The 18,921-nt window shown below is 46.1% G+C and overlaps 1 protein-coding gene across 1 annotated transcript in view; it reads left to right on the top strand.

Moving 5' to 3' along the window:
* COL6A3 (collagen type VI alpha 3 chain) overlaps positions 1–14,311 on the top strand; it is a gene marked incomplete at both ends in the record, with an annotated part of 52,123 nt that extends 37,812 nt beyond the window's left edge. Inside the window, 10 exons of the mRNA XM_080346296.1 lie at positions 118–217; positions 713–1,411; positions 2,634–2,742; positions 3,498–3,796; positions 5,299–5,559; positions 7,327–7,401; positions 9,300–9,479; positions 9,589–9,642; positions 13,883–14,053; positions 14,271–14,311. Coding sequence (XP_080202422.1) covers positions 118–217; positions 713–1,411; positions 2,634–2,742; positions 3,498–3,796; positions 5,299–5,559; positions 7,327–7,401; positions 9,300–9,479; positions 9,589–9,642; positions 13,883–14,053; positions 14,271–14,311 — 1,989 coding nt within the window. The remainder of the gene's footprint in view (positions 1–117; positions 218–712; positions 1,412–2,633; positions 2,743–3,497; positions 3,797–5,298; positions 5,560–7,326; positions 7,402–9,299; positions 9,480–9,588; positions 9,643–13,882; positions 14,054–14,270) is intronic.
* Positions 14,312–18,921: the final 4,610 nt, after the last annotated feature.

Genomic DNA, 18,921 nt, shown 5'->3' with positions numbered 1-18,921 from the left:
AAGCAGCACGCTGAGCAGAGAATCCCTTAGAGTTGTGAATTGCTCTCCCCTACTTTGAGCTGCAAAGAACAAAACTAACATTACTAACACCATGTTTTTCTGTTTGCCCCTCACCAGATCAACAACACAGCAGTTGGACATGCAATTGTTCTTCCAGCCAGCGGCAATCAGCTGAATGAAACTATCCGGAGGCTCTTGACTTGTCACATTTGTCTGGGTAAGACATCCAATTTCTCTTCTAGACAGTGCCAAGTCCTTCTGGTTGCACAGCAGTTGGTTGTCAGTGGTGCAGAAGGGAAGCTCAGTTGGGAGTGAGCCCTTTTGCTGCTGAAGACGAGGTATTCATAGTCTTAGGCTGAGCATTGTGGATGAGGTTTGCTTTTTAGCATGGGTGTTCTCCACTTTGCAACGAGAAGCTCCTCTTTTTGGCCAGTTCCCATTTTTACAGCCCAAATACCAATAGCTAAAAGCTCTAAAATATGGCTTTCTGCCATTTATGACAAAGCACTTGAGGGATCTCTTTGAACAAGGGAGGAGCACACACAAAAAATGCATAAATGTGTTTTGGGATGAAATGACTTTGGTATCAAGTAATGGACCACTGAATGTTCATGGCTTGACAGTATTTCATATGACACAAGAGATTTTTACAGGGGCAAGGGAGGGTCATCTTCAGTTTCTTCAGGTGAAACCTACTGTATTTCTTCCCTAGATGTGTGCGACCCTGATCCTGTCTGTGGTTTTGGTAGTCAGAGACCTGTATTCAGAGACAAAAGGGCAGTCCCAACAGATGTAGACACTGACATCGCCTTCATCATGGATAGCTCGGAGTCCACTACCCCTCTGCAGTTTAACGAGATTAAGAAGTACATTTCCCACCTTGTAAGCAACCTGGAAATCAGCTCTGAGCCAAAAGTATCTCAGCACCACGCCAGAGTGGCGGTTCTCCAGCAAGCTCCTTATGAATATGAAACCAACTCAAGCTTTCCACCCATAAAAACTGAGTTTTCACTAACTGATTATGGATCCAAAGAAAAGATCATTAATTACCTTCACAACCAAATGACGCAGCTCCATGGCACAAGGGCAATAGCAAGTGCAATTGAACACACTATGGCTCATGTTTTTGAAAGTGCACCAAACCCTCGCGATCTAAAAGTCATAGTTCTGATGATGACTGGAAAAGTGAATAAACAAGAACTTGAGTACCTGCAGAAGGTAGTTATCAATGCAAAATGCAAAGGATACTTCTTTGTTGTCTTGGGCATTGGCAGGAAGGTGAATATCAAGAATATCTATAGCCTAGCTAGTGAGCCAAATGATGTGTTCTTCAAATTGGTCGATAAACCAGGAGAGCTTCACGAAGAGCCCTTACTGCGCTTTGGGAGACTGCTGCCATCTTTTATCAGAAGTAAGTATAACATCCTGCAGCTAAAGTACTACGGAAGGGGCAACGAGTGACCTCAGAGGGGTTAATCTGCCAGGTCTGATCTACCTGCCTGTTGAGTGGGTGGGCTTGAGCCTGACCACTGCTTTGGGCAGTGGGGTCCACAGAATTATTAGTCTCTTTCTATATGTTCTGAACTGTTTGGTCTGTTTTGTTGCTGCTCATAGGTCTACCTAGTTGAATACGTCTAGGTTTTGTTCACTTTGGCCTCCCCAGCCCATCCCGTGCAGTCTGTTGGCCTGCCAAGTAGAGTCTGTACTTATGCTTGGTTTGATTTTGTCTCCATGGGCTCACCTGTGGGATCTGACCTAATGCCACCTGGCTTGCTGGTCACATCTCCAACATGTCCTATAGTGTCTGATACTGCTGGATCTCTTGGCCCTCTGCGGCTGAGCAGCTGGCTAGGGCTCCCCCCAAGCCTCCTGAACACACAGCAAATCTTCCTTCTCAACTTCAGCATGAACATCACGTCTAGCAGGCATTTGGCTGGCTCAAACTGAGATCTGGAGCTGCTGTATGCAGATCTGAGGACCAAATGAATAGGATTCTTTGCTCAGGGATAAATAATGCTGCCGTGTTTGGGATGTGAAGACTGTGCCTTGAAAATTTGCAGCTCAGCTTAACTAGGGACCCCAGGCTGGATTTCCAGCTAGAGCTAGCTGCCAGAGATCCTAAACAGACCTGGCCAGCAAGGACAAGAAATGGGTCTTTTCTAGGAAAGCCAGTTTTATCAAATAAGTCCTGAAAAAATGTCTACTGAGCTAACAAACCACTGATTCGGGAATGTCTTGCACTGGAAATAAATGTTTACATTTTCTCTATTTGCTTTTTCCATTTACTGCGTACAGGAGTCCTGAAAAACCTTAACTCTTGAAAAAATATTAACTGTGTGGTTGGAAGTGCCTTCTTATAAGGAAGTTGTTTACATGTGACAGACCTAGACATACAGCCCTCTGGTATCTTGTAGTTACTGTTCTCGTGTTTGTAAATTGGAATAACAAATCTCCCAGCCCAGGATGCTGCAGTAACCACACCAAACATCAAGAGATATTCCATAGCTTCTATCACAGCAAGCAAGGAGAAAAGAGGGGGTTTTAAATCAAGAAGAAATATATGTAATATGTTGCTGGTAGGCAACAACTGTCTTCAACTCCAGTGTTTAATGCCAGGCTCTTTCTGTTTCTAGGCGACTTTGCTTTCTACCTCTCTCCAGAGATAAGGAAACAGTGCGAGTGGTTCCAGAGTGACCAGCAAGCCAAGAGCCAGAGCCTCGGACACATAGGGCAGAAAGCAGTGTAAGTAGTGGTTTGTCTGCAAGAGAGTGAGCTTTGCTAACAGCCTGTCTGGAGGAGAACAATTAATTTCCAAGTCCCTGTTTGGAAAAAAAAAAAAAGACAAATAAAAAGCAATTTTAATGATGACAATTCAGGATTATTAGCATGTTACCTGTTTGTTTAGTGCTGTGGCAAAAGAACAAGAGATCTATCTACTAGAGAAGGGTAGACAAGTACACATAGAGTTTTAAACTTGTATTAAATTTTATATTTCTATGTGTAAAGGATATGAAGGAGGCATATGTTACTGTCATGAAGTTCAGGAGTTCCAGACATTACATTGGGGTTTTCCACTCAATAAGCTATTTTCAGAGGCTGGGCTGCCCTGGACTATCTGATATACAAGATCTGCCATAGAATATACCCTAATATTTTCTGAACAGAAGTGAAAGCTTGTGTCACCAACACCCACTCATTGCTGGTACAGGGCTGTGCTGGCTTCTGGAGGTCAAACACCTTGAAATTGCATATCTCCATACTGATTCCACTCCTGTGTGTGTGAAGTTGGTGTATAGACAGACTTGTGCCCCAAGTGGTAGGCAGTCCTGTCTTGTTTTCCTGCAACACTTTTCACTGCCTGTCTGTGGGAGTATATAAAGACTATTCACCCTGGGGGCTTTCTTGCTAATGGTTTCTGTGTCAGCTCCTCTCCACTTCCAATATTCTGCTTATATTGGGGGGGTGGAAAGCTATATCTACTGCTTTTGCTTTGGCAGGTACGTGGCACCCAACGTGACCATAAGCCAGACCCTCAGTGCTGGTAGCACTGTCAGTGTGAGCATCAAGCCCGCTGTGAGCACCAAGGCTGTTGCGAGCACCAATGCCCGCGCCAGAACCACCACTGCCAGCACCACCGCGCAGACCAGAGCCACAGATCAGACCACAGCCAGCACCGTGGTCCAGGTGAACGCCACCATGCAGAGCACAGCAAGCACCGCTGCCCACACCAAAGCCACCGGCCGCACCACCGGGAACACCACAGGCACAGCAACAGGTGGCAGGAGAAGACAAGGCGGTACGTGAAAGGGTCTCCCCATGCAAGCGGTGCCCCTTGTTTTCAGTGCTGCAGTGGGTTGTTGCTTTTTATTCTTCCTGAGAGGGTTATTCCTATGGGAACTGTCACTAAGTGACCAAGTTTTGTCCTTGTGAAAATAAGATTCTGGGTGCAAAACTGGAAATCTGCACTGGGAAGGGGGAGGTTTTGTCAACTTGTGTTGAGACATTTGTGCAAAACCAGGTGGGGGGCAGGCTGTCTCTAAGCAAAACACAAGCAGGGCATGCAAATATGGGGCAATTCATCATTTGGTGCATAGCCCAGTAGTACAGTGACAGAAGCACTTCACAGAATCACAGAATGGTTGGGGTTGGAAGGGACCTCTGCAGATCATCTAGTCCAACCCACCTACTAAAGCAGCTTCACCTAGAGCAGATGGCACAGGCAGGTTTGAATGTCTCCAGAGAAGGAGAATCCACAACCTTCCTGGACAGCCTGTTCCAGTGCTCTGGCACCCACTTCTCTTTCTAGCATGGCCTGTTTGCTTTCTATGTTTTTTTTCTTGTAGCATTACCACTTGGCTAAGTTTTGCTATTTATGGTGATTCATACAATGGTGTTTGAATTCTCCATCAGCTAATATAAATAGTTCCATTGGTTCATCACTGAATCAGTGTGGAAACCTCTTTGGGAATGCTAAAGCTCCCTTCATGCGAAGGAGCTTTCCCATGTGTTTTTGCAAGGGGGTGCAGGCAGCTCTGCACTAGATGAACAAGTAACAAAGAACATGTGTCAAAGCACAGGGCTTCTTAACTAGTCAACGAATGTGTGTCCCCATGTAAATAATAAATTAAAAGTAATAAATCAAAGCAATCAGCTTTTGCAAGGTCAGTGCTTTCACTGGGTTGCAGGGAACAAACTTTTCTGAACGTTCCTTGCTCCACTGTTGCTTCCAAGCAGTGTTTATAAAAGTCTCATCCAACACTCTGCAATAGCAGGAAAACCTTTCCCTGAGAGCTTCTTTGACCTGTCAAAGGTGACGTTGCGGGCTTTGCTTGAAGGTCTTCAGCAGCTCAGTGAATACATTGCACCCTAGAGAAATATCTGACTGGACCCATTTACAGTTGTTGGGGAAGTTGTGCTGGGAATCACATTTCTGGCTGTGTAAACCCTGTGGGGAAAAAACCAAACCAAACCAAACCAAAAAACACACAAAAAACCAAAAAGCAAAACAACAACAACAACAAGCTTTGGTTTGCTAGATTGCAGCAGGTTGCTAGAAAATAAATAAATTATTTGGTAAATCATGTAGGCTATGAAAAAAAAAAGCCTCCCTGCAGTGTGCTGGATTGAGCATCTGAGATAGCAAAGTCACAGCATGGTTTGCCCATGCCACAACTGTCTGCAGACAAATTAATTTGCTGTGGACTAGAAAGGAGATCCTGCAGTACTGAGACACCTTTTCCTTGAGACTTTTCCTCTTCAAGTCTTTTCTTATTGTTTCTTCTGATTTTTGCATTGCAGCAAAGACTCATGACATCCAGATCACAGATGTCACCGAGAACAGTGCCAGGCTGCGCTGGGCCAGCCCCGAGCCACACAATGCCTACGTTTTTGATCTCACCATCACCTTAGCACACGACCACTCTCTTGTGCAGAAGCAAAACGTGACCGGCACTGAGCATGTCGTCCAAGGACTCAGAAGCGGACAGAAATATCTTGTCGTTGTTACCGGCTACCAGAAATCCCAACCCAAAGTAACCTATGCAGGAACATTCAGCACAAGTAAGTACCTCTTGAGGAAAACACACGAACTTTTATTTTTTCATAAAAAGGACCTGAAAAATGGAGAAAAAATACATGCAGGGGACAGGGAGTCGGTCAGTACCAACAATCCAGCCTTGGCAATGCTCAGATGTGTCACTGCATGTCTGGCATCCTCTGGTCCAGCAGCAGAGCTCAGTTACAAAATACTGCAAATGTGCTTCTTTGGCAAATGTGAGTTCACACTTCAGTGGTGTTAAATCAATACAGATTGTGGGAGAATTAAAGCCAGTCCCAGAGCGGGGGTTATTGCGCATGCAGGAGGCTTTGCACAATGTGTCTTGGTGAGTTTCAGCCGGCATTGCTGTAATTAATAAGAGTCAAACTGGGTTAACATAGTGTAAATTCAGTCCAGCCTGATTGCAAAATAAGTAGAAGCTGTTTCTCCAGTTGCCACTTCCACAGCCACCTATCTGCTTCACATACTATTCCCCTCCCCCAAAAAAAACCATGAAGAAGAGAGTGAATGGAGTGTTTAGTCCTTTAGAGATCCAAGCTCCATGTGTACAGATCACATGTAAACCTCACTAAACCCTCTGGCATGACCAAGATTTGCTATGTAAGACACAGCCATGTTTTATTTAATATAGTTTGGCACAGAGACGCCTTGGCTTGGTGGTGTGGAGAAGTTTGCACTGGTCCTGCCAGTGCTGCATCTGGCTACTTCTGGCACATCAGAGCCAATTTCAGTGCCCAGGGAGAGCCTTTCCATTGGCTTCTGTGGGTTTGGATCAGATCTGAGGTCTCTTACCTTCGCGAGCAATAAATGTGCCCACAAAAATGTTGAGAAAAGACATCAATGTGTAGAATAACATTTGCATGCACTGAGTTGGAGCTCTTGATGCCCAGGGAAGCTGCATTTCCCACACAGTAAACCTTGAATGGGAACAAATTGAGCAGGCAGCAGTGATGCTACTTATGCCCACAAGCTGTGACCTGGACACTGGGTAGAACTGTACCCCTTATACTCATACCCTCCACCAGAGAAAAGAAATCCAACCCTTCCTGTGGCTGCAGCCCCCTCCTGCCCTCCAGCACCATGGTTGCCCTGGAAAGGGGCATGATACAATAGGGTGCAGTCATGTGGGGCATGATGCAATATGAACCACGTTCTCCTTTCAATCACAAGGGATTTCTTTTCCAAGTGACAATCCTCAACAACATAGTTTCTAGAGGGATGTGAGGCTGTGATGGGAGGAGTGTGGTCAAGGTGAGGCGTGCAATGCATGGACAGTCCTTGAGGGCTGCAGGGGAACAGGAGAAAATCAATCACGGACTATTTGCTTACCTGGAGGATGACATTTTTTTTTTCCTGGCATACCTAAGGGCGGAGGAGCAAAGTTAAATTGGCTACAGAGAGACCGTGTCCAGCTCCTTCAGAGCGCCTGCTCAGTCACATGCTGTGGGTTGAGTGGAGTCCGTCCAAAATGGTCATGTGGGGCCCTGAGAATGCCCCTTTGCAGTCAGCTCTGAGTATGAGCCCATCCATGCAGCAGACCTGTTGGCTGTGGAGAGCAAGGTGGCTGTGGATTACTCATCCCATCAGCTGCATCCAATAAACATTTCTGAAATGTACGTGCTAGGGTAAACAGATCCAGACCTGACTCCTGCAATTTGTGTGCATCCCCCGTGCTGGAGCTGGGGCTGGTGAGTTTGTTTATGGCTGCGCCAAGGGTGCTGCAGCAAATCCCCTTCCTTTTTCATGACACCACTCTTTCTTCCCCCCAGAGACACCGGCACAGCCCAAGATATCCCTGGCCAACATGATGCTGAACACTGAACCACTGGAAGGGCCTGAGAACGGTGAGTATGGGTGATGGTGGGAGCGCTGGGCTGGGGTGCTCTGCCAGAACCCCCACAGAGAGCCTGGCCATTTGCCACTGGTCTTTGTCTTGACTGCTCCTAAACCCCTGCTTTCTCAGAGCCCAGCCAGGATCAAAGGATCTGTGAACCCTTTGCTTTGCAGAGCCAAGAGATCACGACCTAGATGACATCTTTGGCCATGTGGGTCTGAGTCCTGTATTGGGGTCTCTGCCCCATGCTGGATCCAGAGCCCTCTGAAGTTGCTGTGATCTTCATGGGGGACCCAAACAAGGTCCTGGTTCCATCACAAGAATGGGAGATGAGCCAGGGCCCAAGCACAGTTAATGTTAAACATTTGCATAAAATTGGCTAACTGGTAGCCTCCCTCCAGTTTCACCCACCTGGCCTTGCCCTGTTTCTCTGCCACCAGTGGCATATGTACCAAAGTGCTAAATGGGCAAGCTGTCAGATTCTACCCTGTTGTTAATCCCATTAACCTGTGTTAATAGCACATTATCACTGTAGCTGTTAATACATCATCTTTTTGTTGACAACAAGCTCTTTATATCAGCTCTGTTACATTCAGTTGTTCCCTAAGTGCCACCATGTTGCAACCCTTCCTCCAAGGGTCTGGGAAGGCTCTCAGCCCTATTGCAGACACCAGCTATGGAACTGTCATCCACAACTCATCGCTGAATCATCACTGTCATGTTTTTCTTTGAGCATTTTGCTTGCACTGTAGCTCCTTTTCTTCCCGAGGTGATTTGAGAGCATGGAAGATGCTGCTGCTCAGTGCATTCAGCCAACAGGAGCTGCAAAGCTCCTCTTGGGGTCTGGCTGCTCGCGTTGAAAGATATGAGCATGGACCTCATGCGTGGCTGGTGGTACCATCAAAGCTTGCTGCAGTGGAGGGGCTGAGGGCTTGTGCTGCACAGGGACCAACTCATTTCTGCCTTGCTGCATGTCCCATCATCCCACCCTTCCCATATGTTCCCAGTGTTTGGACACACACTCCTATGTCTTTGTTTAACTCCCTGTGTGCCAGCTCTTTGGAAAAAAAGGTGTGTAGGCTTGCCCAGGTCTGCCCAAAGGAAAATCAATGTGCTGTGTGCTCACTCTGCCCTTCAACGCAAATGTCTCCATCTCAGCTCCTCTCGTTGACCCACTTGCAGCAAACATCTCTGCCCGAGGATTTATGGCAGCAGGCAATCTGGGGGAAACATTCCCCAAGGATGCTGATCTTAAGTTTTTCAACAGGCTAGAGATGTTAAACTGGGCAGGGGATTTGGGATGGGTTGTTTAGCTGACTCTTCTCTAGTTCTCTGTGCAACAGGAGAGATCCATGTGTGAACCTTCCTACAGACCATGGAGGAAGCCCCAGATCCTGCCCTCCTTACAGAAGCAAAGCAGCTGCTAGCACAGATGGCCTACCTTTGCTACAAAAACTCCGGGATTTGGACTGAAGTTATCATTTCAGGGCAGGAAAGGAACATATGTTTAAATCCTCATCAAGTCTTAAAGTACACCACATATGGCTTGCATTTAACATAACATAAACACACTTAAGGATTAGAAGTTATTGCCAAGACAAATAGCTTTGAAAACAGATCGGCAGGGTGTGGGGAAGGGCTGAGGACCCAGTCCTGTGTGGAGTAAGGGGCTCCCACCATCTTGGTACAGAGACTTGGGGTTTGGAGGTGTGATGAAATCAAGAGCAGGGAGAGGCAAGCCGGAGGCTGGGGAAGGTTTGCATTCAGCCAGAGGAATCACACAATGAGGAGATGCCATGATCCTGTATTGGGCTTTTTTTCTTTTTTTTTTTTTCTTTTCAATCTCTTTGCCTTTTCAGCTTTTAACCCTTCCAGAGTCACTTAACCTTTGCACCTTTTGACATGCAGATTGGCCAGACCCTTGCTTGCTGGACTTTGACATGGGCATGCAGTGCAAGGACTATCAGATTGTGTGGTTCTTTGACTACAAACACAAGATCTGCAGCCAGGGTTGGTATGGTGGCTGCGGTGGTAATGCCAATAGATTTGAGGCCGAAGCTGAGTGCATTAGCAAATGCTTAAAACCATGTAAGTACCACATGGAGATTAATCCTTTTGAGTTATATTATATTGTCAAATGTTTGGATCAGAGAGAAAACATTGTTTAAAAAACAAACCCACACACTTTTTCCTCCAGCAGCAGCTGAGAAATCCATGCAGCAGCCACCCCTTGAGGAAAGATTATCATCAGGTAACACACCAAGAAAGTCACAAACCAAAGCCAATCCATTATTTCACCTTGACCATTCCATAGCATGCATCTAATCTTGTCCAACACAACATCACCAGTAGTATAGACTTGGCTTTAACCTGCTCCTTGACATGACCATGACCTACCATCTGCTTTGCATGAGCAAGCCGCCTTGCATGCACATTGTCACACCAGGACATGTTGTGTTTGCACAACCTGAGTGCAAACCACAGCTATATGGCAAAGTCATGCACTGGATTTCGTGAGAAGCGTGGGGTCACTGAACTGGAGTGTGGCGTGGTCCCAAAGCAATCCAAGTTGTTGCTGCATGACTAACTGATGCCACCACTCGGTGGTGCACCACTGAGAGGCAAAGAATTTCAGACTTTTCACTGCCTGTAACTGAAACACTTGATGAAAAATTACTCCATGGGGCTTGGGTCTTGCGTGCAGATGTTTTCCTTTTGCACCAAAAGATAAAAATCAAAGTTTAGGGAGGAGCCCACAGTAAAATGGCAATTACTACCTCTCCTCAACTAGGTTCTGAGATTACTGGGTTGTGTTTGCAGGCCTCTTCAGGACTGTATTCTTGAAGCAGAGACTTGCAATCACCTGTGTTGGTTAAACAAAGAGTTTGGGATGGCATCCCGAGCCCAGCAAAGCCTTGCTATCAAATACAAGTGATAGGACAAGAGGAAATGGTCTCAAGTTGTGTCAGGGGAGGTTTAGATTGGATGTATTTTAGGCTTTTTAAATCAGACTTGAGAATTTTTGTCACTGGTAGCATTGCAGCCTCAACCCAGCTGTGGGTGCCACTGCCAAGTTGTACAGGCAAATGAGGAGGGGGCCACCACCAGCCATGGAGATGCCTGGGGTGGCAGCTCCTTGCAAAAGGAAATTGCGATGTTGTTCTGGGTTGCAAATGAGCATCATGGACAAAAATCCATTGGTTGCAGTTTGAGGATTTTTTCAGCCACAGGAAGCAGCATAGGGCTTGTGCAGAAACCTGTAGCTACGATCTAGACCAGAATTTTATCCTCACAGAGCTGAGAAGCCTCCCTGATGTATTTTTCTCCAGAGGGTGTGTGTTTCTGCTAGCCCTATCCCATAGACCAGCCTCTTCTGATCATCATCACATGCCTTGATGATGTTTCCAGCAACTGTTGTTCAGGCTAAAGTGATATTTCACGAACTTGGCGTCACTCTGCCCTGGGCAGATAGTCAAGAAAAGCAACCGAGGGGCCCTGGAGGGATGCTCACATCTCTGCCCACCCCACCAGGGTCCCCAGCTCTATTCACCGCTTTATTCTCTTTTCATTTTTTACAAAACCAGCGCTTGAATCCACCATGGAAATAGACACACAGGAGTTCACTTGCAGCTCAGCTTATAAAATGCTGGGTGTTGTGTTGGGCTCTTAGTTCAGCCCATACCAGGCACTGGAGCCAGGTACAACCCTGAAAAATAAGTTGATCTCCCAAATATTAGGGCTTTTTATTAGTGCAAAAATGTGCTCCAGAAACACCTCCCATTTGAAGCCTTTTAAATGCTGTGATAACCTCTAAGTATTGCCTTTTTTTTTTTTTCTGTAACAAAATCATATGTAATTGTGACTGAGGATCCAAGGCCCATTTTACCCACAGGATGAATTAAAACTGTGAATTACTGTGGCTACCCCCATCTTTTGAACCTGCCAGAGTAAGTCACAGCTTAAAACACATTTTAGTTCCCTAGTTCTTGCTCCCCATTAATTCCTTGAAATTTTTTGGTAAGTGTTTATTTAATTTATTATGTTTTGGGCTTGGTTTTTTTTGTTGTTTTTTTGTAGCAGGGGAGGTTTTGGTTAAAATGCCATCCAGTGTTTCAGCAAGAGCTGTTACTAGGTGATGTTTGATGGTTCTCTGAAACTGGAGAGAGGGCACAAGCCCCCATGGTGTGAATATTAGGACAGGGAAAACTGGAGATCCTGATTCAAATGAATTTCCAGCAGCTTTCCTGAAACTAGGTCTGCCTTTAGAGTGCTGGTTGAATTTCCCTCTGCATTTGCTGATCCTGAAGGCCGATTCCAGACTCAAAGCAGGGGTGAATGGAAAAGCAGAGAAAAATTCTGCAGAGAAAAATTGAACTATACCTCTCATCAGCTGAATATTTTGATTACTGGTTGGATTCCTGAATGGGTGTGCAGAGTTTGGGGTAAAGTAATTCTTGTATTCATATCTGCTGGATTTCACTGTTTTGGAAGCCCGAGAAGAAGGGAGATGGGTTTTGAAAAGAAAAAAATAATAATATAAAAAGGCAAAAAGCCTTCCAAAGACATGGGAAAGCTTTTGGTTATAGGAGCCCAAAAGAAAAGCTGAATAGGAAGATCAACATTGATTTCAAATTCCAAGCCAAAATGGAGATTAAAAAAGAAAGCCTGATTAAAACCTGCATGTAGGATAGCATGATGGGCAGGAACATCCCTTTTTGACATGTATACTCTCAGAAAGGACATATTCCCAGCCCCTCCTAACTAAACAAACAAACCACCCAGTCTTGGTCTCAACCACAGCACCGACCACTTGAGTCTGACACTTTTGACCACAGCATTGTTCTGGCAGCAATCTGCTCATTCCCTCATGGCATGGAGGGGACTCCCTTGAATGGGAAAAGAGGGAAAAATGCAGTTAAAATGAGCAGGCAAAAAGGTTTTATCTGTTTGTCAGACTATCCAGAAGTGTACTATGGCTGGGCTACAAGGTTCGTGACGCTGGTCGGGGCATTTCCATGTCCATGCCAGGAGCATCCCGGCCTTGCTGCCACGTTCCTGGGCTCTGGGCAGCTGCCAGCACCAGCCGCAATTTCCTCTAAAGTAAACCTATCACCGGGGCTTTCTTATTGCCTGGGGTTTGCTGCCAGACCTACTTTCTAGTCGGGATTTCAGGGACAATCTTTTGCGCCCTTCTTCCCATGAAAACTCCAGAAGGGTTTAGCGTGCATCAGACTCCAATAAACTTGCTGGAAAATACACTTTTTAATATATTCATGTACTCTTTCCTATATTCACTATATATTCCCCTGTATTTGGGACAATTAACCACAATTTAAGAAACAAATCCTGTAAGGAGCTTGATTTCTGGCACCTGGTTTACAAAACTAACAAATCCTGAATTAGATCTTAAGGCAAGATTAACCAAGATAACTTCAAGACCTGAATGTGCTCAGCAGTCATTGCTGGTGTACTCTACATACATTGATTTGGAAAAAAAATAAGGTAAAGGGCATTTTTTTCTGACTGCAAATATCCGTCTAATAAGAGGAACTCCACACTTTGGCTATGTCACTCCCTTTCACCCCCATTCATTTCTTTTTGTGATAGCTGTTTTACTGATTTACTTGTTTGACTGATGACTTATGACTTTTACTCATACCCAAGGCTGGACACTGGCAGCTTGAAGTCACACCACCAACAAGTAGCATCAACGAGTGCAATACCAGAAATTTTGGGGCTCTGCCTGGGTCATGGCTACGGTAACAAGGTTTTCCAGGACTAACTATGGTGGTTGATGGTTGTGCCATGCTTGGTAGAGGTAGCATGAACTGCCACCTGCATCCCTGTCTGCGGGGAGTGCCTTACTTGTGACTTGATGGTAAATTAGTGGCTAATATCAGATTTTTTATTTCTTTTTTTACTTTATTTTTAAAATTTATTTGGCAATTTCACTCTAGCACATCCAGGTACTTTGTTATTTTGTCCCCTGCTCACCCAGCAAGGGTTGCAGGATGCTACGGGGCAGTGTGTGGTAGGTCCATCTTGACATATTTCTCTTTTCAGAGGAAGCCAGTGTTTTTAATGGGAAAGTGGCGGTGCCAATACTTTTTCCCTTGCAGCCCAGCCAGTCATGTCCCAGTTCTGAGACCTGCCAACTCATTTCCTGCAAATCCCCGGGATTTGCAGAGAACTGCTGCCTTGCAGCACTCTTCCTTCATCTCAGTATCACTCCGTGGATGAGTGACAGCAACACGGCCAAGGCCTTGTGAATCAGGGCTGGTGACCTCCAAAGAAAGACCTTCTCTTTGCAAACTAAGATATGGGATTTAGTCGCAGGAGACGTGCACAGTCTGTGCTGTGGTTGCCCTTTCTGAGCTTGCATGCCAGCCCCGCTCGCAGTCATTTCTCTGCCATGCAAATACATGCAGAGAGGCTGTGTTTCACCCAGGAGTGCTCTTGCTGACTCTTCTTGCTCCTGCTTTTATCCTCAGTCATGGATATCTGCTGGCTGCCAAAAGACGAGGGGACCTGCAGGAACTTTGTGCTGAAATGGTACTACGACCCTAAGACCAAGAGCTGTGCGCGGTTCTGGTACGGCGGCTGCGGGGGCAACGAGAACAGATTTGACACGCAGAAAGAATGTGACAAAGTTTGTGTCCCTGGTAAGCAACACATGTGTGGCTGGAGAGGGGCCAGGCAGGTCCTTGGCATTTCCAGTCTGGTGCAAGGCTGTGGGGAGCTTGCTTGTGGTGCTCGGGACTCTGCAGCAAGTCCTGACAACTAACTCTGTTTATCCTCTCTCAATATCCTGCACAGCTTCCCATGTACACACACACAAAAATCTAATTTATTTTTCTCTTTTTCATCGAACCTTTTCAGGTAACATCAACCCTGGCATGGTGACAACGATGGGAACATAGAGCCAGCGACTTGTCAACAGATACCTCTGGGACAGCCAGGAGCATCAGCTGTTGCCACCTTGCCCCTATAGAAGCTAAGGGTATAGACTACCTTGCACTGTACTATTTCATGCTTTTAACTTCCGAGCAAACCTTGAAGAAAGTGTTTTGCTGCATGACCTATCAATATGGTGCTAAACTGTTTGTGGACTGAGTGCTACATGTGTCCGGGTTATATTGCATAGCTTTAACATTACCAAATATTTACCTAATTGCAGATGGTTGTTGTGTGTGAACACGTCTCTAAATTACCCTTTCTTTCTGATTCCGGCAGTTTGCCTATCTAAGGCACCGTAAAAATAAGACAAAAAAAACAAAGGTAATAATTTCACTGCAACTGCTACATGCTTGCTTTTTATCATTTTCATAACTGAGCATAACTTTACTGGGGAAGACTTTGTGTAAGAGAGTAGCTAACCCTGATAAACAAGTGGTTCAATTTTTCATTCTTCCTTTTTAATTTTTTTTCTCCTTTTGCTGGATTAGATTTCAAACTAGATCTCTTGTATGCATTTGTAACATATGTGGCCAACAAAACTAGCAAGGAAAAGGAAGCAAGATTTCCAAATGCAAATGCACTGCTGGGACCAAGGCCTCAGTTAACAAATTTTTAAATTGTGGTGTAGGATGCCTCTGGCGTTCTTCTGATGTTATATGTTTTATAAAACACAAAGCAAAGCAATTTGAGGGGTGGGGGTCTATGGGTGGGTGGGGGATTTTATTTTTATTGTGGATTCTGTGTCAGGAAGTCTATACAAAGAACTTTTAAATAAAATCTAATGGAGGTTTTGAGAAGTTCATGGTTTTGTCTTTGTTAAAGCCATGGTGGCCGTCAGTGGAGTCATTTTCTGGGGTTTGAAAACCATTTATTTTGGGGGACATCTCAGTGGTCCTTAAAGGGAGGATGGATGTAGCATGGATGTTCAGGGGGACATCACTGAGACACTGCTGCCTTTTTTTCTATGGGGACTTACATTTTTAGGTGTCACAGCTTTGATGTTTGTTTGGGTTTTTTTAATGCTCATTGTTGGGTTGGACTACATGACCCTTGAAGGTCCCTTCCAACCCAAACTATTATATGATTCTATGCCATTCCTGGCACATGGAGCAGCCCAGATCCCCAAATTTCCCATCAGTACCAAGCCAGTTGCACAGGGCTTGGGGACAGCAGGGATGTTGCTCAAGTATTTGGCACCATTTACAAGCACATCACAAGGGCTTCGCTAAAAAAAGAGGGGAATGGGTAACATTTTAAAATTTATTATTATAATTGGCTCTTGCAATGTCCTCACTCAGCTGTGGCCTCTTTGCGGGACACACCACCCCGCCCTGTGTTTCCCTGTGCACAGATATGCCGAAGATCCTTTTTTTTTTCTGCTCTCACAGGTATAAAAGTTGCAGGTAGGTTAAAGTATCACACAGTATCACAGTATGTTTGGGATTAGAAGGGACCTCAAAAGATCATCCAGTCCAATCCCTCTGCAGGAGCAGGAATGCCTAGGTGAGGTCGCACAGGAACATGTCCAGGTGGGTTTGAACGTCTCCAGAGAAGGAGACTCCACAACCCCCCTGGGCAGCCTGTTTCAGTGTCTGTCACCCTTACTGAGAAGAAGTTTTTTCTCAAATTTAAGTGGAACCTCTTGTGTTCCAGCTTGATCCCATTACCCCTTGTCCTATCATTGTTTGCCACCGAGAAGAGCCTGGCTCCGTCCTCATGGCACTCACTCTTTATATTAAACGTTAATAAGGTCACCCCTCAGTCTCCTCCAAACTAAAGAGACCCAGCTCCCTCAGCCTTTCCTCATAAGGGAGGTAAGTGACCCCACAAATTGTCCTTCCCTCCAGCCTCCCATCCCTCTGCAGCATGGGAGAGGTTTTCCCAACTCCAGTGGTGTCTCTGTTTCCCACAAAATCTGCTTTCCATGGACCGTGCAGTGCTCCGGGATGCAAAGGCGCAGCCCAGGCTTTCACAGCATGCCGGGGGAAGCAGGCAGCTTGTGAAGGGCCCCCCTATCCCCTCCCATCCCCGGGGTGTTGCAGTCGCCTCTCTTGAGCCTTTTAAGGAAGCATATTACGCCCCGGGCCCCCGGCCAGTGGCCGCGCGGGGTTACACATGGAAGTCATCTGCAGCTGGGAGCGCATCTGCCAGCGTGGCTGCGGGACCAGACCGGAGTAAAAATAGCTCAGCCCATCCCGGCAGCGCCCGAGCAGCACGCTCCGCTCCCGGCGGCCGATGGTTCGCCCTGACATCTGCACCCCGCTGCTTTTGGGGTGGCCTTCGCCATTTATCAGCATCCCTGTGCTGTGCATCTGGCTAGCATCCCGTCAGCTGCCAAGCCCCCTGAGTTAGGGGAGGGGACTGCTCCCCTAATGTGTTTTTTTTTAGCAGATAAATTAGATCTTTCTAAATAGTTTCCATGCCCTTGTGAATCCATTTCTTAGCAGCATCCTAAAAGAAATAGAGACTTTGTGTTGGTGAACTCTAGACAGAGGTGATGGATGTATGTGCCTTAATCCAGAGAACACAGTCTTCTTATTTATACATTCTATGTCAGCCTTGGAAAAGTTTGCTTAACCTGTTCCCAGAAAATTCCAGAGATTTAAAGCAATTCCATAATTGCTCTAAAGGGTGGGAGTCCCTGGGACAAACTATTACATGACTTTTGCAATAGCCAGTCTCAAAACTCACTTGCTCTACTTGAAACTCGGAGGGTTTTGGATGAACACGCTGCCCTTGGGTGCAAGTGAGCTACAAGTCTGCCGGTGAAAACCGCAGGGTTCAACAGCAGAGCAGAGACACCACACTTTATGACACTGATGGTATCAGAAAAATGAAGAGTACGACATGTAGCAGAGTTAAGCATTGCAGCCAGACCCTTAAATTTAGGATAGCACCAGCATCTGATGCTTGGTTAGGTTCTCCTTAATGCTGCAGCTTTGCATTTAATCACAGCCTTCTTGGGAAACCTTTACAAGGAGAGGCAACGCAGCTCTGACACATTTTATTAGCCAGTATTACGTTTATTACATCAATAAAGGAAGCCAGTATATAGATGTACACACGTACCTGCCTAGTGGGTTTTCCAGCAATGCCACACCAAAGCAATGCTCTACACTGCGAGTGTTGACATTGCAAGGTCAAGAGTTTAAGGAAAAGGATGTCTTCCACGCCAGGCATTCCTGGGAATTAGGACTATATCCAAGTGCTTCAGCATAGGTGCAGATAAACTTGAAGCAGCTGAGCCTGGAAAACAGGACCTTCAGATAACAGAGGCAAGAGTGGGTATTTTCTTGGCCACGGGTTTTCTGTTTGCATCGCCCTTCCCTTTCGTCCCATCTTGCTTCAGCTTCCTGCTTGCAAGACACAAATAATACATCTCCCAGCCCTAAAATCGTTAAACCTGTGAGTAACAAGGAGATGATAAGCTAAGTGGATTCAGAAGATGCTATGCTAAATCCACATGGTTTTGCTTGCAGCCCCTGTGTGTCCCCAGGTTCTTTGGGGCAGGGTGCTCGCTACTGGAGAGCAGCATCTCACAGGGAGCCCACAGCAAGCGAGTGCTGCTCCTGCAAGCTGAACTGACCCAGACGGCATCTCCAACGGCTTTAAATCCTGAGATAATTCTAAAGCCATGATAATTTCTCAGCCCTTGACCCGCAGACATAGCCCCAGCCCAGCAGCTTGTGACTGCTCACAAAATGGCAGCAGGCAGGACGCTGGAAGAGCAGCCTTTCCGAAAGCAAAACTCCTGGCTAAATTGGACGTGGTGGGGTAAACAGCCCCAGCAAATAGCTGGGACTGTGCTCCAGCTGCAGGATGATTTACGAGACAGCAGGAGCGGGTTTTTTTCTTTGGTTAAACAGAGCAGATCTGAAACAGATGTCTAACCTTTATCTCGATTGCTGCGGAGACAGAGGAGCAGACGGGAGAGAGAGAAAGACGTTCGAGTTTCCATTAGCTGCCGCTCCACTGTCTTCCAAAGTCAGCTCATAAAGAAAAATGAACACCATCAGCCAGGAAACTTTGCTTTGGTGAACTATATGTTTTGTTTCGGCCTTCGCTGCTATAGTGACCGCACCGAAATAAAAGTGCAGCCGGTTGCGATGACCTCACCATATTACTCTATTAAAATCTGATATTATAAAGCTATAACCTAGGCAGATAATTGAAGATGTGCACATAGGCACAGCTTTTGTTGTGGTCTTTGGGAAAGTGAGGCTGGGTTATAGCAGGTATAGGGGGAATAAGGCCAAGGCACTCATCTTTTGGGATTTCTTGCCACTCAGGGAGCGAGATGTGTGGAAGAAAGAAGAGGGATAGACAGACTCTGCCTTGTGCAGGTTCCTCCCGCATTCTCAGGGAAGGGGCATCTTCTGGCCACCTGTCACAATAAGTTTTTGGGAAGGCTCCGCCAAGTGGGGACCACCCGGAATGATTGCACAGCCTGGTGCAAGCAATGGGGATTTCCAAACTGAGATTCTCTGAGCTCAGTGTCTCAACAGGCAGGGAAGTACCCTGGGAATAACATCCACCCCTCAAGCCCATAAAAAGATAGCTTACAAATCTGGGG

The sequence above is a fragment of the Nesoenas mayeri genome (genome assembly GCF_963082525.1).
Source record: "Nesoenas mayeri genome assembly, chromosome: 6".
Classification (NCBI taxonomy): Eukaryota; Metazoa; Chordata; class Aves; order Columbiformes; family Columbidae; genus Nesoenas; species Nesoenas mayeri.
This window is presented reverse-complemented; position numbering and strand designations above follow the sequence as displayed.